The 19,869-nt window shown below is 46.0% G+C and overlaps 1 protein-coding gene across 6 annotated transcripts in view; it reads right to left on the reverse strand.

Annotated features, from left to right (window-relative positions):
* The window catches only part of LOC119974725 (elastin-like), a 290,086-nt gene that overhangs the window by 89,462 nt on the left and 180,755 nt on the right, over window positions 1-19,869 (reverse strand). For 5 of the 6 annotated variants that reach the window (XM_038813896.1, XM_038813894.1, XM_038813895.1 and 2 more), the window contains 6 exons: window positions 15,010-15,045; window positions 13,956-14,111; window positions 6,618-6,650; window positions 5,580-5,711; window positions 3,558-3,593; window positions 2,569-2,652 (listed from right to left, as the gene is read on the reverse strand). In XM_038813896.1, coding sequence (XP_038669824.1) covers window positions 2,569-2,652; window positions 3,558-3,593; window positions 5,580-5,711; window positions 6,618-6,650; window positions 13,956-14,111; window positions 15,010-15,045 — 477 coding nt within the window. The remainder of the gene's footprint in view (window positions 1-2,568; window positions 2,653-3,557; window positions 3,594-5,579; window positions 5,712-6,617; window positions 6,651-13,955; window positions 14,112-15,009; window positions 15,046-19,869) is intronic. The other variant, XM_038813898.1, reaches the window with a different exon arrangement.

A 19,869-nucleotide genomic window follows, 5' to 3' on the forward strand; every position in this document is an offset into this window, starting at 1 on the left:
TGCCCAGTGTGATTGTAGCCTAACAGTAAGAAGTCTTCCAACACCAGGTTAAACTCCAACAGGTTTATTTGGAATCACTAGCTTTCGAAGTGTAGCTCCTTGATCAGGACTCACCTGATGAAGGAGTTATGCTCCCAAAGCTAGTGATTCCAAATAAACCTGTTGGACTTTAAACTGGTGTTGTACGACTTCTTACTGTGCCCACCCCAGTCCAACAGCAGAATCTCCACATTATGGTGTAAAGCTGGGAACAAAACTTCCATCTGTTCATCTAAATGCTTCAGCCTTTCCTGTGCTATAAATGTTTAATTTTTCTTCACCTTTCTCTTCCATGGACCACAGCTTGCTTTATGGTCAGCGGAGCCCTGGCTGATTGTTCCCCCTGAACCTGTAAACACTTAAAGCTGGGCAGTTTTCTCTATACCAGGGGCGGGATTCTCCGAGCCCCCGCCGGGTCGGAGAATTGCCAGGGGCCGGCGTGAATCCCGCCCCCGACGTCCCCCGAAGTCTCCAGCACCAGAGATTCGGCGGGGGCGGGAATTGTGCCGCACCTGTCGGCGGGCCCCCCCTGTCGATTCTCCGGTCCGCGATGGGCCGAAGTCACGCCGCTGTCATGCTGGTCCCGCCGGCGTGAATCAAACCACCTACCTTACCGCCGGGACCAGGTGGCGCGGGTGGGCTCCGGGGTCCTGTGGGGGGTGCGCGTGGCGATCTGGGGACCACCGATCGGGGACGGACCTGGGGGCCCTCTTTTCCTTCCTCGTTCGCCATAGTTTTCATGATGGCAGAGGCGGAAGTGACCCCCTCCCCTGCGCATGCGCGGGGATGACGTCAGCAGCCGCGGACGCTCCGGAGCATACGCGGACTTCCGCCGGCCGGCAAAGTCCCTTCGGCCCCGGCTGGCGTGGCGCCAAAGGCCGTCCCGCCGGCCGGCGGGGCGCCTACCACTCCGGTGCGGGCCTAGCCCCTCAAGGTTAGGGCTTGGCCCCTAAAGGTGCGGAGACGTCCGCACCTTTGTGGCGGCCCGACGCCGGAGTGGTTCACGCCACTCCATCCCGCTGGGACCCCCCGCCCCGCCGGGTAGGGGAGAACCCTGCCCCAGGTCTTGTTTTTACATTGATTTACTTTGAGCTGTTCTTAGCTGTTGTAAATCCTGCACAAGTGAGCAGCTCGAAGGAATTCAGATGGAATGTTAAAGCACACAGAATAATAGTAATTCAGTCACAGCTCACCACCCATCTCTCTGCACCCCACCACCCCCCAAAAACAGCTCATCCGCTCCAAGTACAGCTCACACCACCCAATGCTGCACAGCCCTGTCACCACAGAGCATAGCTCCCAACAGAGCACCCCCAACTCCTGACGCAATTCAGCACCCCACCTCCCCTCCACCCCGCCCACACCCCCCGCCGATACTGTCATGCCTCTCCTGACACAAGTTGCCACCCCCCACAACTGCCAGGGAATCAATGAGTGAGAACCAGTGATCTGCAAGAATGTATGGCAGTCAAATAGGATGGTGTTGTTTTGCTTACATTGCATTGTCGTAACTTTGAACCAATGATGAAATAATACTGAAAGCTTACATTTGTAATTTCTTCACACTTAAACAGATATCAACAGATGCTTACATCAAATCAAGGTAGAAAAACACTTTGGAAATGATCAGTCTGATGTGAATAAGGAATCTGAAAACTCTAAAGTATCTTGGGGTCTTTTTTAAAATTAAGGGGCAATTTAGCGTGGCCAATCCACATACCCTGCATATCTTTGGGTTGTGGGGGTGAGATCCACACAGACATGGGGGGAATGTGCAAACTCCACACGGACAGTGACCCAGGCGATGATTGAACCCGGGTCCTCAACGCCGCGAGGCAGCAGTGCTAACCACTACACCACTGTGCTGCCCATCTTGGGATCTTCTTGGGGGTGACTATATCATTTATATTAAGACCCCAATAAATTTGTTCTGTGAAGTTCTCCCTTTCCACATTTTGGGACATTTTGGTACATCACGTGCTCAGGACAGAATCCAAAATCTCAGTCTGTTGATTGGGCATGATCGGGGTACAAACAATTGTAAATTGGGATTTGATTGCAGTGATTCAATGAACAGATGAAAATATTCACTGAAGAGATTCTCAGCAGTTGACCAGTGTGCCTGTCCCACTGGGCAGTAGAAAACTTGGAATCATTTATTTTTAATGCACACATGCAGGTTATTTATGGAATGAAAATACCCGAGTACCACTGCACCAGATAATGGCAGCCTTTTATTTCAGGCTTTTTGCTATTGCCTTCAAATATCTATGAAATTCACTTGATTCATTTTATTAGAAAGGAATATGCCAAGCTGGTAACTTAGGAGTGGAAATCCCAAGAAATTCAGAACACAAACATGTTCTTTTAACAATCGTTCTTTACCTGCAATCATTCTCCTTTTTAAAAAAATATTAATATCTCCCTGTGTTAGATACTTCCATTTATGCAGAATTGGGATGAGACAGGCTTATGCATATGCGAAAGAATTTAATGGAGGAAAATGTCTTTCAAAAGACAGTAAATTACCCAATCCGTAGCCGGGCTGACCACCTATTCCAATGCCCGGTTGCAGACCTCCTCCAACCCCAGGTTGCACGCCCAAGCCAAGACCTATATTGTGATAAGAAGAATATGACAGTGAGAAATGGTGAATTCATTCACAAAATTGGTGCAGATTTAGGAATTTATTGAAAATTGTTACCAACGACAAAATAATGTGAACCCAGGAATCTTGCTGCCTTTTTATTTCCAGGCATTCATTTCAGCACTTGAGCTGAATCTTACTTTCCTTAATTATTTTTCTGTTATGAAAGATGGAGGAAGTGCTGCATTGTTGGAGGCATCATCTTTTTGATGAGGTGATAGAGTTCAATCTGCCTTTTCACATGTATATAAAAGGTTGGACGATATCATCCAAAGAAGAATGAAGCATTCTGTTGTCCTTGCCAATATGAATATCACTAAAATATTTTGACTGCATATTTGTCAACTGAACATGGCTCATCACTAATTTTTGAAAAAATTGGGACCCTATAATAAGTGTTCCAACGGTATCGGTGAATGCTCTTGATGTTTACTGCCTCATGTTACTGGTTGGGCCTGATCATTTGGCTGACACGAGGTCCAAGAATAAACAATGGGAAGTCTTACATCACCAGGTTGAAGGCCAACATGTTTATTCAGAATCACAAGATTTCGGAGCAACGCTCCTTCATCAGGTGACTCACGTGATGAGCGCTAGTGAACGCTACGCTCCGAAAGCTAGTGATTCCAAATAAACCTGTTTGAATTTAACCCTCGTGTTGTAAGACTTCTTACTGTGCCCACTCCAGTCCAACGCTGGCATCTCCACTTCAAGAATTAACAAAGTATAGGTTACTAATGTGGAAGTGCTTCTCGCATCTATCAGGAACATTCCTTTCTTTTTAAAATAAATTTGGCTTTTATCGATCCACAAAAATAATAATTTAACAGGTATGTAGAACAGAGAATATGTCAGTAGAAGGTAGATTTACCTCCATATTTAGCAGCTTTAGATGCAGCAACTCCACCTGAAATGATAGATTTGGATTTTGTTTACTGTCACGTGTACCGAGGTACAGTGAAAAGTATTTTTCTGCGAGCAGCTCAACAGATCATTAAGTACATGAAAAGAAAAGGAAATAAAAGAAAATACATAATAGGGCAATAGAGAATTGACGGATAATGATACAGCCATGACCGTCTGTACACAGGTATGAAAAGAAGCATTTTGAAGATTACAGCAACATCGTAATCCTGAGAAATAGGTTTTGGTATATTTTTCTCATTAACATGGATTTTTCAGATTGAACCTATGAATTCCTTTGGGTAAATGCCCAACTACTGGAAATGTGTGAATAAGCATTTCATAAGAGGTTCTGACCAGCTTTGGCAAGTTTGTTTAAGATTTTCTAAACTAGATTAACACTCGTGAATTCCCAAAATATCCTCCTAAATGCTGTGAGCTTGGTTATGTTTGAATTGCAAACAGGTGTTTGTTTAAATATAATGAGAACTGCTATTTTAGTGTTTTACCAGAACTTAACCATGGCTTTCAAGTCAAGATTCCTCACACTTTTCATGATATTCTCTGCTGATTCATAGAACTTGGCCAAGTATTTCACTAAAAACGGTGACATTAATATTATTCTGGGTGCTCACCTGCCCTAAATCTGCAAGGAATCATATCAGAGTTAGCCTATTTTGAGCAAGTCCCATTCACAAGAATGCGCCTCGTATAAGCGGTAGGGACTGATGAACACGTTGTATGTCAAAAATTTGCAGTATGTTGAATATAGCTTGAGCTTAACTAAAATATGCCAGGCCTACTTGATCTCTTCCTGTATGTAAATTATTTTCCTTAAATACATGCATGCTAATTGCCTCATCGATTCATTGTAGTAGCGAGTCCCACATTCAAACCACTCTGTGTATTAAAGTTTATCGCGACTTCCCTATTGGATTTACTTATGACTGCTTCATGTTTATGATCTTTAACTCTTGACTCCCCAACATGTAGAAACATTGGTCCAGATCTTCCGAGTCTAATAGCAGAGAGTGTTGAGAGTTTGCTGTTAGCAATGACATTAGATGTTCTGGGAGCCAATTTACACTGGAACCATAGCCCTAAATATGGCGACTGAACGGTCACTGCCCAGTGTGATTGTGGTGTAAAGCTGTGAACAAGACTTCTATCTGATCATCTAAATCCTTTGACCTTTATTGTGCTGAAATTTGAAAACAATTTCTTCTTTCTCTTCCATAGACCAAACAATTTGCTTTGTCAAATCACCGAAGCCCTCACTGATGGTTCTCCTGCCTCTGTAAAGGCAGACTTGCACTATATGCAGCCTTGTTTTAAACCAAGTTACTTAGAGCTGTTCCAAGCAGTCGTAAATCCTGCTCAAGAGCACAGATCTAAGTAATGTCAAAGGACTCCAGCACAACAGCAACTCAGACTTAGCTCACCACCCACCTCAATGCACCGCCCGCACCAGCTCACCCATCCCAACACAGCTCACACTGCTGCTCAACCCTTTCGCCTGAGTGTTCACCTCCTGACCTCGGGGTTGACAAATTTCCTGTCCCATTGGACTGTAGAAAACTTGAATCATTTATTTTTTACTGCACACATGCAGAATATGTAAGGTGTGACTATTCCTTGAGTACCACCATAGCTGATATTTCAGACCTTTAATCTTGCCTTCAACTATTTATGAAATTCACTCCATTAATTTTAATGAAAGGAATATGCCAGGCTGGAATCACAGGGGTTGAAAACTCCATTCATTCAGAACACAAATATGTTATTTTAACTGGCTTACAGACTACAATCCATCAACCTTCCTGCACTTGCATCCTTAATAAATGCAGCCATCTGCTGTTACTTTTATTTTGATATTAATTTCAATCTGCGTTGGAGACTTCCATTTGCACAGAAGTGGGATGAGACAGACGTATACACTTCAGAAAAAGTTTAATGGAGGAAAAATGTCTTTCGATAGACAGTACATTACCCACTCCGATGCCAGGCTGCACACCTAATCCAGCACCAGGCTGCACACCTAATCCAGCGCCAGGCTGCACACCTAATCCAGCACCAGGCTGCACACCTAATCCAGCGCCTGGCTGCACACCCAAGCCAAGACCTATATTGTGACAACAAAAACGTAATTAATAGAAATATGAGTCACTTCTTTGTAAAATCAAAGTCTGAAGGAGGTCAGTTAGATTAGTTGGCTGGATAGCTGGTTTGTGATGCAGAGCGAGGCCAACAGCGAGTGGTCAATTCACGTACTGGCTGAGGTTATTCGTGAAGACTCGCCTTCTCAATCTTGCTCCTCGCCAGAGGTGTTGTGATCCTTAAGTTAAATCACCACTAGTCAGCCCTGTCCCTCAAAGGAGAAAGAAGCTTATGGTCATCTGGGAGTATAGCCACTTTATTTTTAAAATTAGTGTAAATTTAGGATTTCCTAGCGAATTGTCACAAACAGTGATTTAGTGCAAACTCAGCGGTCATGCTGCCCTATTAATTCTAGACACTCATTTTCATTTTGCAACACTTAAGCCAAACTGTTATTCTCCTTCAATGTAAGATAGAGGAAGTGCTGCATTGTCGGAGGTGTCATCTTTCGAATGAGCTGGCAGAGCAAATCTGCCTGTTTGAGAATTTAAAATGTTCAACGATATTATCCAAAGGAGAATGAGGCATTCTTATGTCCTTGCCAACATTAAAATCACTAAATTGGTTTGACTGTAGATTTATGAATGGACACTACGCAACACTAATTTTAGAAAACGAATATCAAATGATAAAGGTTCAAACCTCATCTATAAATGCTTGCAATGTTTTCTGGCTTGTGTTAGTAGTTGTGCTGGATCATCTGGCTGACATGATGTTCCAAGCATAATCATAGCATAGGTCACTAATGTAGACATGTTTGACAAGTGTAGTTATTACATGTAGCAAGGAAATTACTTTCTCTTTAACATTGTTTGGCTTTAGTTTGATAGTTATGTAGAGCAATGAATATGTTAGTAGTAGGTACAATTACCTCCATATTTAGCAGCTTTAGATGCAGCTCCACCTGCAATGATAGAGAATTGACAGATAATGATACAGTTAGGAATCTTTATATGCAGGTAACACAAAGTGAATTCTGAAGATTACAGCAACATTGCATTCCTGAGAATTAGGTTTTTGAAATTGTCCTCATTCACATAAATTGCTCGAATCAAGCCAATGTTGGCCTCTGCATTCCATTGGGTGAATGCCCAGCTGCTGAAAGTTTGTGTCAGAATTTCTCACGAGGTTCTGACCGGATTTGACAATTTATTTAATACTTTCTGAACCCACTAGTGAGCTCCCAAAATATCCCAAGAGATGCAGTGAGCTTAGATTTGCTTTAACAACAAACAAGATTTATTTTCTAATATTATGAGGACTGCTTCTTATAACGATTTACAAGCACACAACAGCATCTTTCAAGTCACGCTTCTTGCTATTCTCTGCCAGCCGATAGAACTTGCCCAAATGCCTCAATAAAAGCGGTATGACTGGTAATACCTTCAGTGCTCACCTGCCATAAAGTCTGTTAAACGTAATATCAGCCATAGCGCACAGCAGGCAAGTTGCATTCACAGGGACACGCCCAATATAAGCTGCAAGGACTAATTTATGTCTCATAAAGCTTGTGCATAACAACAATATGGCCAAGCCTCTTTGGCCATTTCTACCCTCTTGTGTTTGTCACTTTTTTTCCTAAAATGCGTAAATACTATTTACCTCAATCAGTCACTGGAGTAGTGAGTTCCACATTCCAACCTTTCGCTGGGTGAAAATGATTCTCCTCACGAGATTTATCGGTGACTGTTTTATATATTTTTGGAGTTTAGATTTGGACTCCAAAGCAAGTGGCAACATTGTCTCTAGGTTAAGTACCTAGACCTTTCAGAGTCTTAAAAGCTTCAATCACGTCTCTCTTCAGCCTCCTCCATTTTTTGGAATAAAGAATAAATAAGTTTAGACTTATTTGATGGGTATAATCTCTAAGTTCTGGTAATGTCCTTTTAAATGTTTTTTTGTAACTTCTACAGTGCCATTTAAAAAATATATAATATGGAGTCCAGGACTGGACAGAGGTTTAAACAAGGTTCTATGCAAGTTTAGCAACACCTATCTACTTTTCAATTCTTTTCTGACTGGCCAGCAGCTTTGTAGTCTCAGCAGTGCCAGAAGGGTGTAGTAGACACTGCTGAGAGTACAAGCAATTCCGAGGAAGAAGTGAAGATGTCTCCTGGAGTAAATCCGGGAATTGTGTATGGACATAGCTGGGAGATGCCAGCAAGGCGAAAGGAGGTTTGGGAGTTCGGGTTGGAAAAGCTGGGGGAGAGGGACAACGGTGAGGGATGCGAAGGGGACCATCTTGAGAGTAGCGCTGCCCCAGATGGGCACAAGGCCCCCTCCCCCAAGGAAGTATCCCCGCTTCCTCCCTGTCAGTAGCCTGTGCAGTGAAAGCTGCTGGGATGCTCGCCACACTCCCGCTTTCCCCCACAGACTGAAAATGTACAACCCAATTTTCCTTCAGACTGAAAACCTGTAGCGCAAGAGAAATGAGGCCCTCGAGTGGTAGTAAATAGTCCACTTTAGGCTTGAGGGTCTCAATAGGCCTGAGGGTGGGCAGGCTGCCTGAAGTCTTACTCTGCCACTCTCCTATGGGCAATAGTTCTGGGGTGGATGGGACGGTGGCGGGCTGACAAGCCACTATATTTGACTAGTCCCCTGCCTTCAAATAAAGTTCACCCCTCGGTGTTTTTTCTGGAACAATACTGAGTAAAGATTTCACTTCCACTCATGGAACTGATGCAAAGCCAATTGTGGTGTCTCGGGACTTTCGCTGGAGGCTTCCAGTAGTTAACAAGAGGTTTTATTGATGAATGGCAACAGGTCTTACTGCTTCGACTCCTGGTCCACAGTCCTTGTGTCCCGAGCAAGCTCGTGATTGGTAAAGGTTCGTGTGCTCCCATGCACTTGGTCCTGAGCCAGTCACGTGGTCTATGGAGCCCACCCTCTTAAAGGAGCCGCGTTACCACATCCCTCCCCTTTTAAGCCCCTGATTACAACTTTCCCAAAAAACTATATACAGAGGTCACAAAGGTTATAAGAGATAACAGGGGAAAGAGAGTCCATCAAAAAGTCAGTCGGATCCCAGAGGCCCGGCACTCTTCTGGGCAAACAGTTGGTGCCACCTCAGGAGTCACTGCCTCAACTGCAGGCCTCACCAGCCTTAACAGGTGCAGCTGGTTGAGCAGAATCAGGAGTCCCTGGCTCCCCTTGGCTGGATAGAGTTACAGGAGTGTTCACGGTGATGGTGGAGCTTGCCGACACAGAGTTCTGGGTCGCCACCCCTTGACTCCTCAAGTGGTCGGCGTGCTTTTTGATACTCTTTCCGATAACATTGACCACACAAGACATCGGTCTTGACCGGGCCACAACCCGTTCTTCTAACCAAGGTGGACCTGAAGCAAAATTACAACCAAAACCAGGTCTCCCACCCGGAATGACCTGTCGCTCCACTGCTCTGGCCTCTGACTCTTCTGGGAAGGCTCCACCCTCATGCCAAATTTGGAAACACAAGATCCAACTGGATTCTCAGCTGATGGTGTCACCCCCATGGTGGAATGAGGGGTTGATTTGTACAACAAGATAAAATTAGCCAACCGCTGACCTAATGGTTTATCAGGTTGTTTTCTCATTACATTCTCGAAAGCCTGAACGGCCCTCTCAGCCAGACCTGGGTGGTAGGGGGCCATCATCATGTGTCAGAAAACTCGCACAAAACCCTGGAAATCATCTCCAGTAAAAGGGGGTCCGAAAAGATTGACTCGGGAAACCCATGAATGGGAAATCCATGTCACAAGATATCCACCGTGGTTGCCGAAGTCGTGGTTCCCATCTCTTGAACGATAGCCACATAGAATGAGCATCCAACAGCACCAAAAATATCTTGCCCACAAAAGGGCCCACATAGTCAATGTGGACCCTGGTCCATGGGCTTCCTGGTCATTTCCAAGGCTGGCGAGTGACAGAAGTGGGCAAGTATTGCCCCATTTTGAAAGGGTGGCACTGTTGTGCTAATTAGTCAATGAATCTTGGCCTGACATCAGATGTAGTTGAGTGCCGGCCCTGGGTGGGCACTATATAGCTCTTGCGGGAGGGATCCCTGTCCGGAGGAAGGATGACCACTCGTGATACACACAGAATCACGCTATCCTCACATGTCAACTCATTCCTGATGAGTGAAGCAGGTCCTCAGCTGTTCAGAAGTCTCAGAAAGCCAGCCAGTCTGAATAATCCATTTCACCTTTGAAAGAATAGGGTCCAGTGCTGATGTGCCCAGCGGACATTGGCAGAGCATCTAAGAAGTTAAAAGCCAGAATTATCTCCTGGGGTACAGGTGGTGTCGGAATGCTCTTGGGTAAGGGAATGGGATTTGATGCATCCATATTAGCAATGTGGGTCCCAGGGCCAGCCGGTGCTGGAAAGCAGAGTTGTAGGCTGCCTGCAATAAGGCCAAATATGGAACTCCGACCGAGACACAATGGGTTTATCTTCCCTTAAAAGATTTTGTGGGATTAGACTGCCCCTATATCGTAAGGGGACACATTACATGTCAGCACGATTGCCTTTCCCGGGTCAAAATGAAACAAGAGATTTGAAGACTGTAATGTTTTTGCTTTATGACTCGGAAAGCTTCCACTTGGGGCTTTCTCCATTGACACCACTGATTCTTGCTTAATAGCTGGTGCAATGGTGCCAATGTTGTGGCTACGTTCAAAATGAACCTTCCATAATAATTGACCACACCGAGGAAGGATTTAAACTTGCTGATATTTTTGGGTGGGGATGTCCCAAATGGCCTTGACGTTTTTGTCCAGGTGGCACAACCATGTTGCATCAACACAAAATCCGAAGTACGCCACCTCTGAGGCCTGAAAGGTGCATTTTACACATTTTAGGCGGACTCCCACATCCCAAAACCTCTTTAATACATCCTCCAGGCTGGCCATGTGTTCTTTGGGAATTCCCTGAGGAGATTTTCCACCGTGCGCTGGAAAATACTGCAGGCTGAAACAATGTCAAACGGCAGTCTGGTATGTCGAAGGAAGCATATCTGGGTATTGATTTTAGCAAACTTCTGAGACTCCTCATCCAACTCTAGTTGCAGGTAGACATGAATGAAGTCCAAATTCTGAATAGGTATGGCCCCCGCCAGCTTCGTGTAGAGGTCCTCGAATCGGGGAATCAGATACTGATAGACGTGGGCAGCCAGATTCATGGTAAGCTTATAGTCCCCACAAATCCTTGTCGGACTATCTGGTTTAAGGACAAGGACTATCGGTGCTGCCCATTCTAAAAACTGAACCGGCTTGATTATATCCAATCTCTAAAGCTCTGCTTCAAGCTTCTGATGCAATGCACTGGTCTGGCTCTGAAAAATGTTGGCATTGAATTCAGATTGACATATATCTTGGCCCAATTCTTTTTGGAAGGCCTCTGAACAGCTGCTCAGGAGGCCACTGGATATTTTGAAATTTTCCAGCCAGCTGAACCTAATCTTCTGTAACCAGTCTCTTCCCATCAGACTGGGTCTATGTCCTTCCATGACAGCCAAAGGCAGATTGGCCTCTTTCTCTCTGCAGGCCACTGGGGTATTGGCTTTTCAAAGCTTGGCTGTAATACTCTTCCAGCTTAAAGACTGAGTTCCCATGGAAATTCTGCTCCCCCATGATGTTCACCGAAGTCCCGGTGTCAACTTCCATTTTGAGAGGTTTGCTATTTACCCTTAAGAAAATTTCAATCAGGGCCATCTTATTCACTTGGAATGCATTCAATCGATACATTGCATGACCTTCGTTTTCTTCAGAGCTCTTCTCCGCTATGTTCAATGACGCTCAGGACTAGTGTTATTTTCTTTTGCCACACTTTGCCTCACGCGGCAATGTGCTTGAATGTGCTGCCGTTCGTTGCATTGGAAACACACTAACTCTTGAACATGACACCTCCAGGGGATGGTTTTCCCCGCAATGATAGCAGTCCACCTTAGACTCGGGTTGACACCCCAACTTGTTTCCAATTCCTGGAGTCCGGGCCAGTGCTGAGGACTGTGTCTGGTTCTCTGCTGTGCCTGTTAATCCTGCAGTGAAACTTAGAATCATAGAATCGCTACAGTGCAGAAGGAGGCCATTCAGCCCATCTAGTAGAACATAGAACAGTACAGCACAGAACAGGCCCTTCGGCCCTCAATGTTGTGCCGAGCCATGATCACCCTACTCAAACCCACTTATCCACCCTATACCTGTAACCCAACAACCCCCCCCTTAACCTTACTTTTATTAGGACACTACGGGCAATTTAGCATGGCCAATCCACCTAACCCGCACATCTTTGGACTGTGGGAGGAAACCGGAGCACCCGGAGGAAACCCACGCACACAGGGGGAGGACGTGCAGACTCCACACAGACAGTGACCCAGCCGGGAATCGAACCTGGGACCCTGGAGCTGTGAAGCATTTATGCTAACCACCATGCTACCCTGCTGCCCTGTCTGCACTGATCCTCTGAAAGAGCACCCCACCTAGGCAGAATCCCCCAACCTATCCCTGCAACCCCACCTAGGGGCAATTTAGCATAGCTAGTCCACCTAACCTGCACATCTTTGGAAACCGTAACACCTGGAGGAAACCCACGCAGACACGGGGAAAATATGCAAACACCACTCAGGCAAACACCTAAGGCTGGATTCGAACCCGGGTCCCTGGCGCTGTGAGGCAGCAGTGCTAATGACTGTGCCATTGTGCCGCTGACAAACATGTCCCTATACTGCCTCATACTTGGTTAACCTCCCCATCAGCCACGCTTTGCGGCTAAGTGATGCTTTTTTCGGCTCACTCCGTCACCTGAGCAATCTTGAACAATTTTTCCCACGTAATCGTGGCTTCCACCAGAAACCTCCTTAAATATTAAGGGTATGGATCCCACAAACCAGCCGATCATGCAACATGTCACTAAGCTGGATCCTGTAGTTTCAGTGCTTGGTAAGCTGGCGAAACCTGGTTACGAGGGCTAAGACAGACTGTTCATGGTCCCTCACTACAGAGTTAAACTTATAATGTTGGAGGTATATTGGAGAAGGCCTTTCTGGGTCTTGATTGCATCAAACCTTTGAGATGAGGCACACCCCACCAGAAAACGGGAGCGGCGGGACGGAGAATCCCACCTGTTATATCTCCCCTTTTAAAAAAGAAATCCTCCGTTGCATTTGCACTTTTAGATTCCACTTCTAGCACTTCTTTTTTTTAAAGTCTTCTTATGGAATGTGGGCTTCGCTGGCTAAGCCAACATTTAGTTCCCGTCCCTAATTGCCCTTGAGAAGGGGGTAGTGAGCTGCCTTCTCGAACTGCTGCAGTCCATGTAGTGTAGGTACTCCCAAGTGCTGATAGGGAGGAACTTCCATGATTTTGACCCAGCGACAGTGAAGGAACGGCGATATATTTTCATGTCAAGATGGTGAGTGATTTGGAGGGCAACTTCCATGTGGTGATGTTCCACGTATCCACTGCCCTTGTTCTTCTAGATGGTAGTGGTCATGAGTTTGGAAGGTGCTGTCTAAGAAACCTTGGTGAGTTCCTGCAGTGCATCTTGTAGATGGTACACACGCTGCGACTGGGCTTCAGTGGTGGAGGGAGTGAATGTTTGTGGAAGGGCTGCCAATCAATCAGGCTGCTTTGTCCTGGATGGTGTCAAACTTCTTGAATGTTGTTGGAGTTGTACTCATCCAGGCAAGTGAGGAGTATTCCATTGCATTCCTGATTCGTGCCTTGTAGGTGGTGGACAGGCTTTGGGGAATCAGGAGGTGAGTTATTCACAGCAGGATTCCCTGCCTCTGACCTGCTCTTGTAGCACAGTATTTATATGGCTAGTTTTGTGGTCAATGGTAATCACAGGATATTGATAGTGGGGGTTTCAATGATGGTAATACCTTTGAATGCCATGGGATGATGGACTCCAGACCTGAAATTCCAGATTTTTAATATTGCCTTCATTTTAGTGAAAGGAATATGTCAAGCTGGAAACACAGGGATGGAGAACCCCATTCATTCAGAACACAAATATATTATTTTAACTGGCTTATAAAGTGAAATCCATCAACCTTCCTGTACCTGTGTCCTTAATAAATGCAATTATCTGTTGTTGCATTTCTTTTGCTTTTGATATTAATTTCAGTCTGCGTTGGATGCTTCCATTTGCACAGAATTGAGATGAGACAGACGTATACAATTTAGAAAAAGTTTAATGGAGGAAAAATGTCTTTTGATTAACAGTACATTACCCACTCCGATGCCAGGCTGTACACCTAATCCAGTGCCAGGCTGCACACCTAACCCAGCGCCAGGCTGTACACCTAATCCCGTGCCAGGCTGCACACCTAATCCAGCGCCAGGCTGCACACCTAATCCAGCGCCAGGCTGCACACCCACGCCAAGACCTATATTGTGACAACAAAAATGTAATCATTAGAAATAGTGAATCACTTCTTCATGCAAACAGTGTGTGAAGAAAGTCAGTTAGTTCAGTTGGTTGGATAGCTGGTTTGCGATGCAGAATGAGGCCAACAACGTGGGGTCGATTCGTATACTGGCTGCGGTTATTCATGAAGGCCCCACCTTCTCAAATTTGCCCCTCGCCAAAGGTGTTGTGATCCTTAGGTTAAATCACCACTAGTCAGCTCTTCCCCCTCAAAGGGGAAAGCAGCCTATGGTCACCTGAGACTGTACCCACTTTACTTTTAAAATTAGTGTAAATTTAGGATCATCTGGCCAATTATCACAAACAGTGATTTGGTGCAAGCTCAGCAGTCATGATGCCCTATTAATTCCAGACATTCATTTTGCCACACTTAAATGAAACTGTTTTTCGTCTTCAATGTAAGATAGAGGAAGTGCTTCATTGTCGGATGTGTCATCTTTCGAATGAGATGACAGAGGAAATCTGCCTGTTTGTGAGGATTAAAAGGTTGGACGATATTATCTAAAGAAGGATGAGGCATTCTTCTGCCCTTGCCAACAATAAAATCACTAAATTCATTTGACTGTAGATTTATAAAATGGACAGTACTCAACACTAATTTTGGAAAAAAACCAAGATCATATGATAAACGTTCAAACCTCATCTATAAATGCTTGCAATGTTTTGCGGCTTGGGTGAGTAGTGGTGCTGGATTATCTGGCTGGCGTGATGTCCCAAGAATTTGCATTGCATAGGCCACTAATGTGGACATGCTTGACAAGTGTAGTTATTACATATAGCAAAGGAAATTACTTTCTCTTTCACATTATTTGATAGTTATGTAGAGCAATGAATATGTCAGTAGTAGGTCGAATTACCTCCATATTTAGCAGCTTTAGATCCAGCAATTCCACCTGCAATGATAGAGAATGATAATGATACAGTTAGGAATCTTCGTATGCAGGTAAGACAAGGTAAATTCTGAAGATTACAGCAACATTGCATTCCTGAGAATTAGGTTTTTGAAATTGTCCTCATTCACATAAATTGCTTGAATCAAGCCAATGTTGGCCTCTGCATTCCATTGGGCGAATGCCCAGCTGCTGAAAGTTTGTGTCAGAATTTTGCACGAGGTTCTGACCGGATTTGACAATTTATTTAATACTTTCTGAACCCAGTAGTGAGCTCTCAAAATATCCCCAGAAATGCAGTGAGCTTAGATTTGCTTTAACAATAAACAAGATTTATTTTCTAATATTATGAGGACTGCTTTTTATAATGATTTACAAGCACACAACAGAATCTTTCAAGTCATGCTTCTCTGCCAGCCGATAGAACTTGCCCAAATGCCTCAATAAAAGCGGTATGACTGGTAATACCTTCAGTGCTCACCTGCCATAAAGTCTGTTGAATGTAATATCAGCCATAGCGCACAGCAGGCAAGTTGCATTCACAGGAACACGCCCAATATAAGCTGGAAGGACTCATTTATGTCTCATAAAGCTTGTGCATAACAAAATGCCCGTAGAATCCGTCAATGTAACACACATGGACCAAACAGTTAGAAAACAAAAAGAAAGTTTTTTTACGTTTTACAAGAATCTCCACTCCCTGAAGGGCTCCCTTCCATGACCTGCACCCATGTCGGGGTTTTTATACTAGCGAGCTTGTCCCTTGTTAAGGGGAAGCCCAGCCCCCATAACCGGGGAGTTTCGTACCCTGTGGAGGTCATGGGGAACCTGATAGTTCTTATGTTGTGACCTCTGCAAGGATTATGTTGTGACATCCGCAAAGATTATAACACTCCCTGCCACCCACACCCCCCCAAAGTCCGGAGAAATGTCCATGTCCACGTCCGAGAAACCTCTAGTTTCCTTAGCTTGGAAATAGATTTGGAAGGCCGACCTCATGGCATTTGGAGGCGTACACCAAACCGGGGAATGGTGCTTCCGTGCAAAGTGTCTGAGTGGGATCGCCAGAACAAGTGGCCGCGGGCATCGACATGTTTGAACCAAGGCTGTAATGGAGTCAAGGAGCTGAGAGACCCTGGCAGAACTCAAATTGAGCATCAGTGAGCAGGTTATTGCTAAGTAAGGGCCGTTTGATAGCACTGTTGATCACCCCTTCCATCACTTTACTGATGATTGATAGTAGACTGATAGGGTTGACATCTCTGATGTTGGGGACCACTGGTGGAGACCGAGATGGATCATCTATTTGGCACTTCTGACTGAAGGGTCTTTTGTTTTATGGATGTTGCAAGGAACGTTATGAAGGATTAGTTATAGAATATTGTATCTGTGTGGATGATTGGTGTTGATAGTGTTAAGATGTTTACTGTGGGTTTATAAAGTGTTAACTGGTTTCATAAATAAACATTGTTTTAATTTAAAAGTACTTTAGCTCTCTGTTGCACTACACCTGTAAAGTAGGCCAGTGTGCTCCCCAAAGAAAAAGAAAGAAGAAAATCGCTTATTGTCACGAGTGGGATTCTCGGACCCCCCCCCCCCCGCCGGGACAGAGAATCGCTGGGGTTGGGGGGGGGGGGGGGGGGGGGGGGGGGGGTGGGCATGAATCCCGCCACGCCGCTCCAAAGCCAGCTGCCGGATTCTCCGGCGCCGGTTTTTTGGCGGGGATCACATCGCGCCGGTCGGGGGCCATTGGTTGTGGCCCCCACCCTGGCAATTCTCCAGGCCCCGATAGGCCGAGCAGCCACCCGGAGAATCGCCGGTCCCGCCGACGTGAAATACACAAGATCCATACCGGCAGGACCTGGCTCTGAGGGTGCCCTGCGGAGTCCTCGGGGGGTGGGGGCATCTGGCCCCGGGGGGTGGCCATGGTGGCCTGGCCCGCGATCAGGGCCCACCGATCTGTGGGCGGGCCTGTGCTGTGGGGGCACTCTTTCCCTCCGCGCCGGCCTCTGTAAAGCTCTGCCATGGCCGGCACGGGGAGGAAATACCCTGCGCTTGTGCCGGAACACGCTGGCGCTCCCGCGCATGTGCCAACTCGCGCTGGCTGGCAGAGGCCCTTTAGCGCCGGTTGGTGCAGTGCCAACCACTTCAGCGCTGGTCTCGGCCCCGGAAGTGCGGAGGATTCCGCAACTTCCAGGCAGCCCGACGCCGGAATGGTTCACAACACTCTTTGGCGTCGGTAAGGCCCGCCTGCCGGTTGGGGGAGAATCCCGACCCGGATGTCCTTCGCTGCGCTCCTTCTACAGCAAAAACATCCTTCCTCACAATATTTCAGACATAGTCTCACCAAGGCCCGCTTTAGCTGCAGCAAGGTTTCCCTGCTCCTGTATTTGAATCCTCTTGCTATGAAGGCCAAGATACTATTTGCCGCCTGCTGCATCTGCATGCTTACTTTCAGTGACTGGTGTACAAGCATACCCAGGTCTCATTGCATTCCCCTCTGCCAATCTGTAGCCATTCTTGCTTTTGCTACCAATGTGGATTACATCACATTATATTGCTTCTGCCATGCATATTCCCACTCACTCAAGGTTCTCTGCATCCTCCTCACAGCTCACCCTCCAACCCAACTTTGTGTCATCTGCAAATTTGGAGGCATTATATTTAGTTCCCTCATCTCAATCATTAATACATATTGCGAACAGCTGGGGTCCTAGCCCTGCTCCCTGCAATTCACTGGTCCGCCAGCCACACGTTTCTCGACGGCACTCCATTCACTGGTGGTGGGATTCTATCTTCCCGCTGCTTGTCAATGGGAAGTCTCATTACAACCACTCCACGCCGCCAGGAAACCTGCTTGGGGGGGGGGAGGGGGGAGTTGGCGTGCGTTGCCAGCGGAAAAATTTAATCCCGAGACTGGAGAATTCCAGTCCATGTGTAAATAATCGTGATGGTTAGTTTTACCTTTAACACAAGAATCAGACAGGAGGGGGTTTCTATCTCTCAGAGTCCATGAGAAAGTATGTTGGACAACGCTGGTGAAATTGAAGTGAAAGTGCAATTGCTTAGTCCTGTGTGGTGTATTATTTATTCATGTCGCACGTGTAAGTTTGAGTGCATACAAAATGCAGGTCTACTTACAGAAACTACCATGACACAAGGCACATGGCCTTTATTCAGTTATGTGGAAGAGAGTAGTGTCCACTGGGTCCAGGACTTTAGCATGTTTTTCTGGAATTTGACCTCAAGATATATAATTTTTAATGCTACTCAGTCGCAATTAGTTTATATTTATACATCATTCAAGAATCTGAAAACGAGAAAGTGGAACGATAAATGGACTCAAAGAGGGAAGTAACAAAACAGCGCGAAGGGAGCATTTAAAGTCATCATGAATGATAGCAAGGCTGAGGGGTTTAACAAAAAACACTTTAAGGGAAGGGCATGATGTAAAATGATTGGTTGCTGGTGGTGAGTGGTGCCAAAGGCCTACATTTATTATTGCTCATCCTGACAAGCTGATGACACAACTGCCAGGTCATTTCTGAGGCAAGTTGGCTGTGGGACTGGTGTCACACTCAAGTTAGACGAGGGAAAGCCGGAAGCTTTCTTTCTCTAAAGGACATTAGTGAACCAGTTGTGTTTTTAACATCAATACAGATTTTTAAAGGTGATGAAAATTTTCAATGAGTGGGATTTAGATTCACTTATTTGACAGGAGAAGCTTCATATATAGGATGGGGTGTGGTTGTAGAAGCATTATAAAGAAAGGGTGAAGATTTCAAAGTTGATTTGCTGGGACACCAGCAATCAGGGAAGCTGATCCAGAACAGGATCAATGGAAAGAAACTGTATGAATGCGATTAATTGTTTGGATTTAGTGCAGGAGAGATATATCATGGGGGTTGACATGGAAGGAAGTTTGTAAATGGCACAGAAATTGATCCTAAAGACCATTAAGGCATCCGTAAGAGCTCCAGCCAAGGTGGAAATTAGGTAAAAGACAAATGTTTGGGAGGTGTAGGGAGGTCTTGGGTTGCAAAAAATTACAAGGTGCTGCAGAAGCGGAATAAACCTCCTGAGGCAACCAGGAAAATCAATGGGCGGATGTTTCCCTTTTTTAATGCAGTGTGTCACAGCAGGCGGGAAAAACGGTTTCTCCACTGTATTGTTTGGATCTGTGAAAGGAAAATCTGATTGTGCCCACCCCACCAGCAACTTAGTTTATTAAAGATTGGGGCTCCATTTTTGACGGCTACCCCAATGCACAAAGGTGAAAATGGAACATCTGCCCCCGCCCCCCCCACTCGCCCCCCAGACTCCCTGCCCCTCCTCCCCCATAGAAACACCCCCCACATAACAACCCCCACCCTCGCCCCTGGCACTGCCACATCGCCCCTGGCACTGCCCCTGAAAGTGCCCAGGCATGAGCAGCACGGTAGCATAGTGGTTAGCACCGTTGCTTCACAGCTCCAAAGTCCCAGGTTCGATTCCCGGCGTGGGTCACTGTCTGTGCGGAGTCTGCACGTTCTCCCAGTGCCTGCATGGGTTTCCTCCGGGTGCTCCGGTTTCATCCCACAGTCCAAAGGTGTGCAGGTAAGGTAGACTGGCCATTCTAAATTGCCCTTAGTGTCCAAAAACATTAGACTGGGTTATGGAGATAAAGGGGATCGGGAGACGAGGGGCTTAAGTGGCGTGCTCTTTCCAAGGGCTGGTGCAGACATGATGGGCTGAATGGCCTCCTTCTGCAATGTAAATTCTATGATTCCCCCTGAGTGATGTACTCACCTGAGCTCCTCTGGCGGGTTCTGCTTGCCAAGCGCACGC

The sequence above is a fragment of the Scyliorhinus canicula genome, chromosome 12 (genome assembly GCF_902713615.1).
Source record: "Scyliorhinus canicula chromosome 12, sScyCan1.1, whole genome shotgun sequence".
Classification (NCBI taxonomy): Eukaryota; Metazoa; Chordata; class Chondrichthyes; order Carcharhiniformes; family Scyliorhinidae; genus Scyliorhinus; species Scyliorhinus canicula.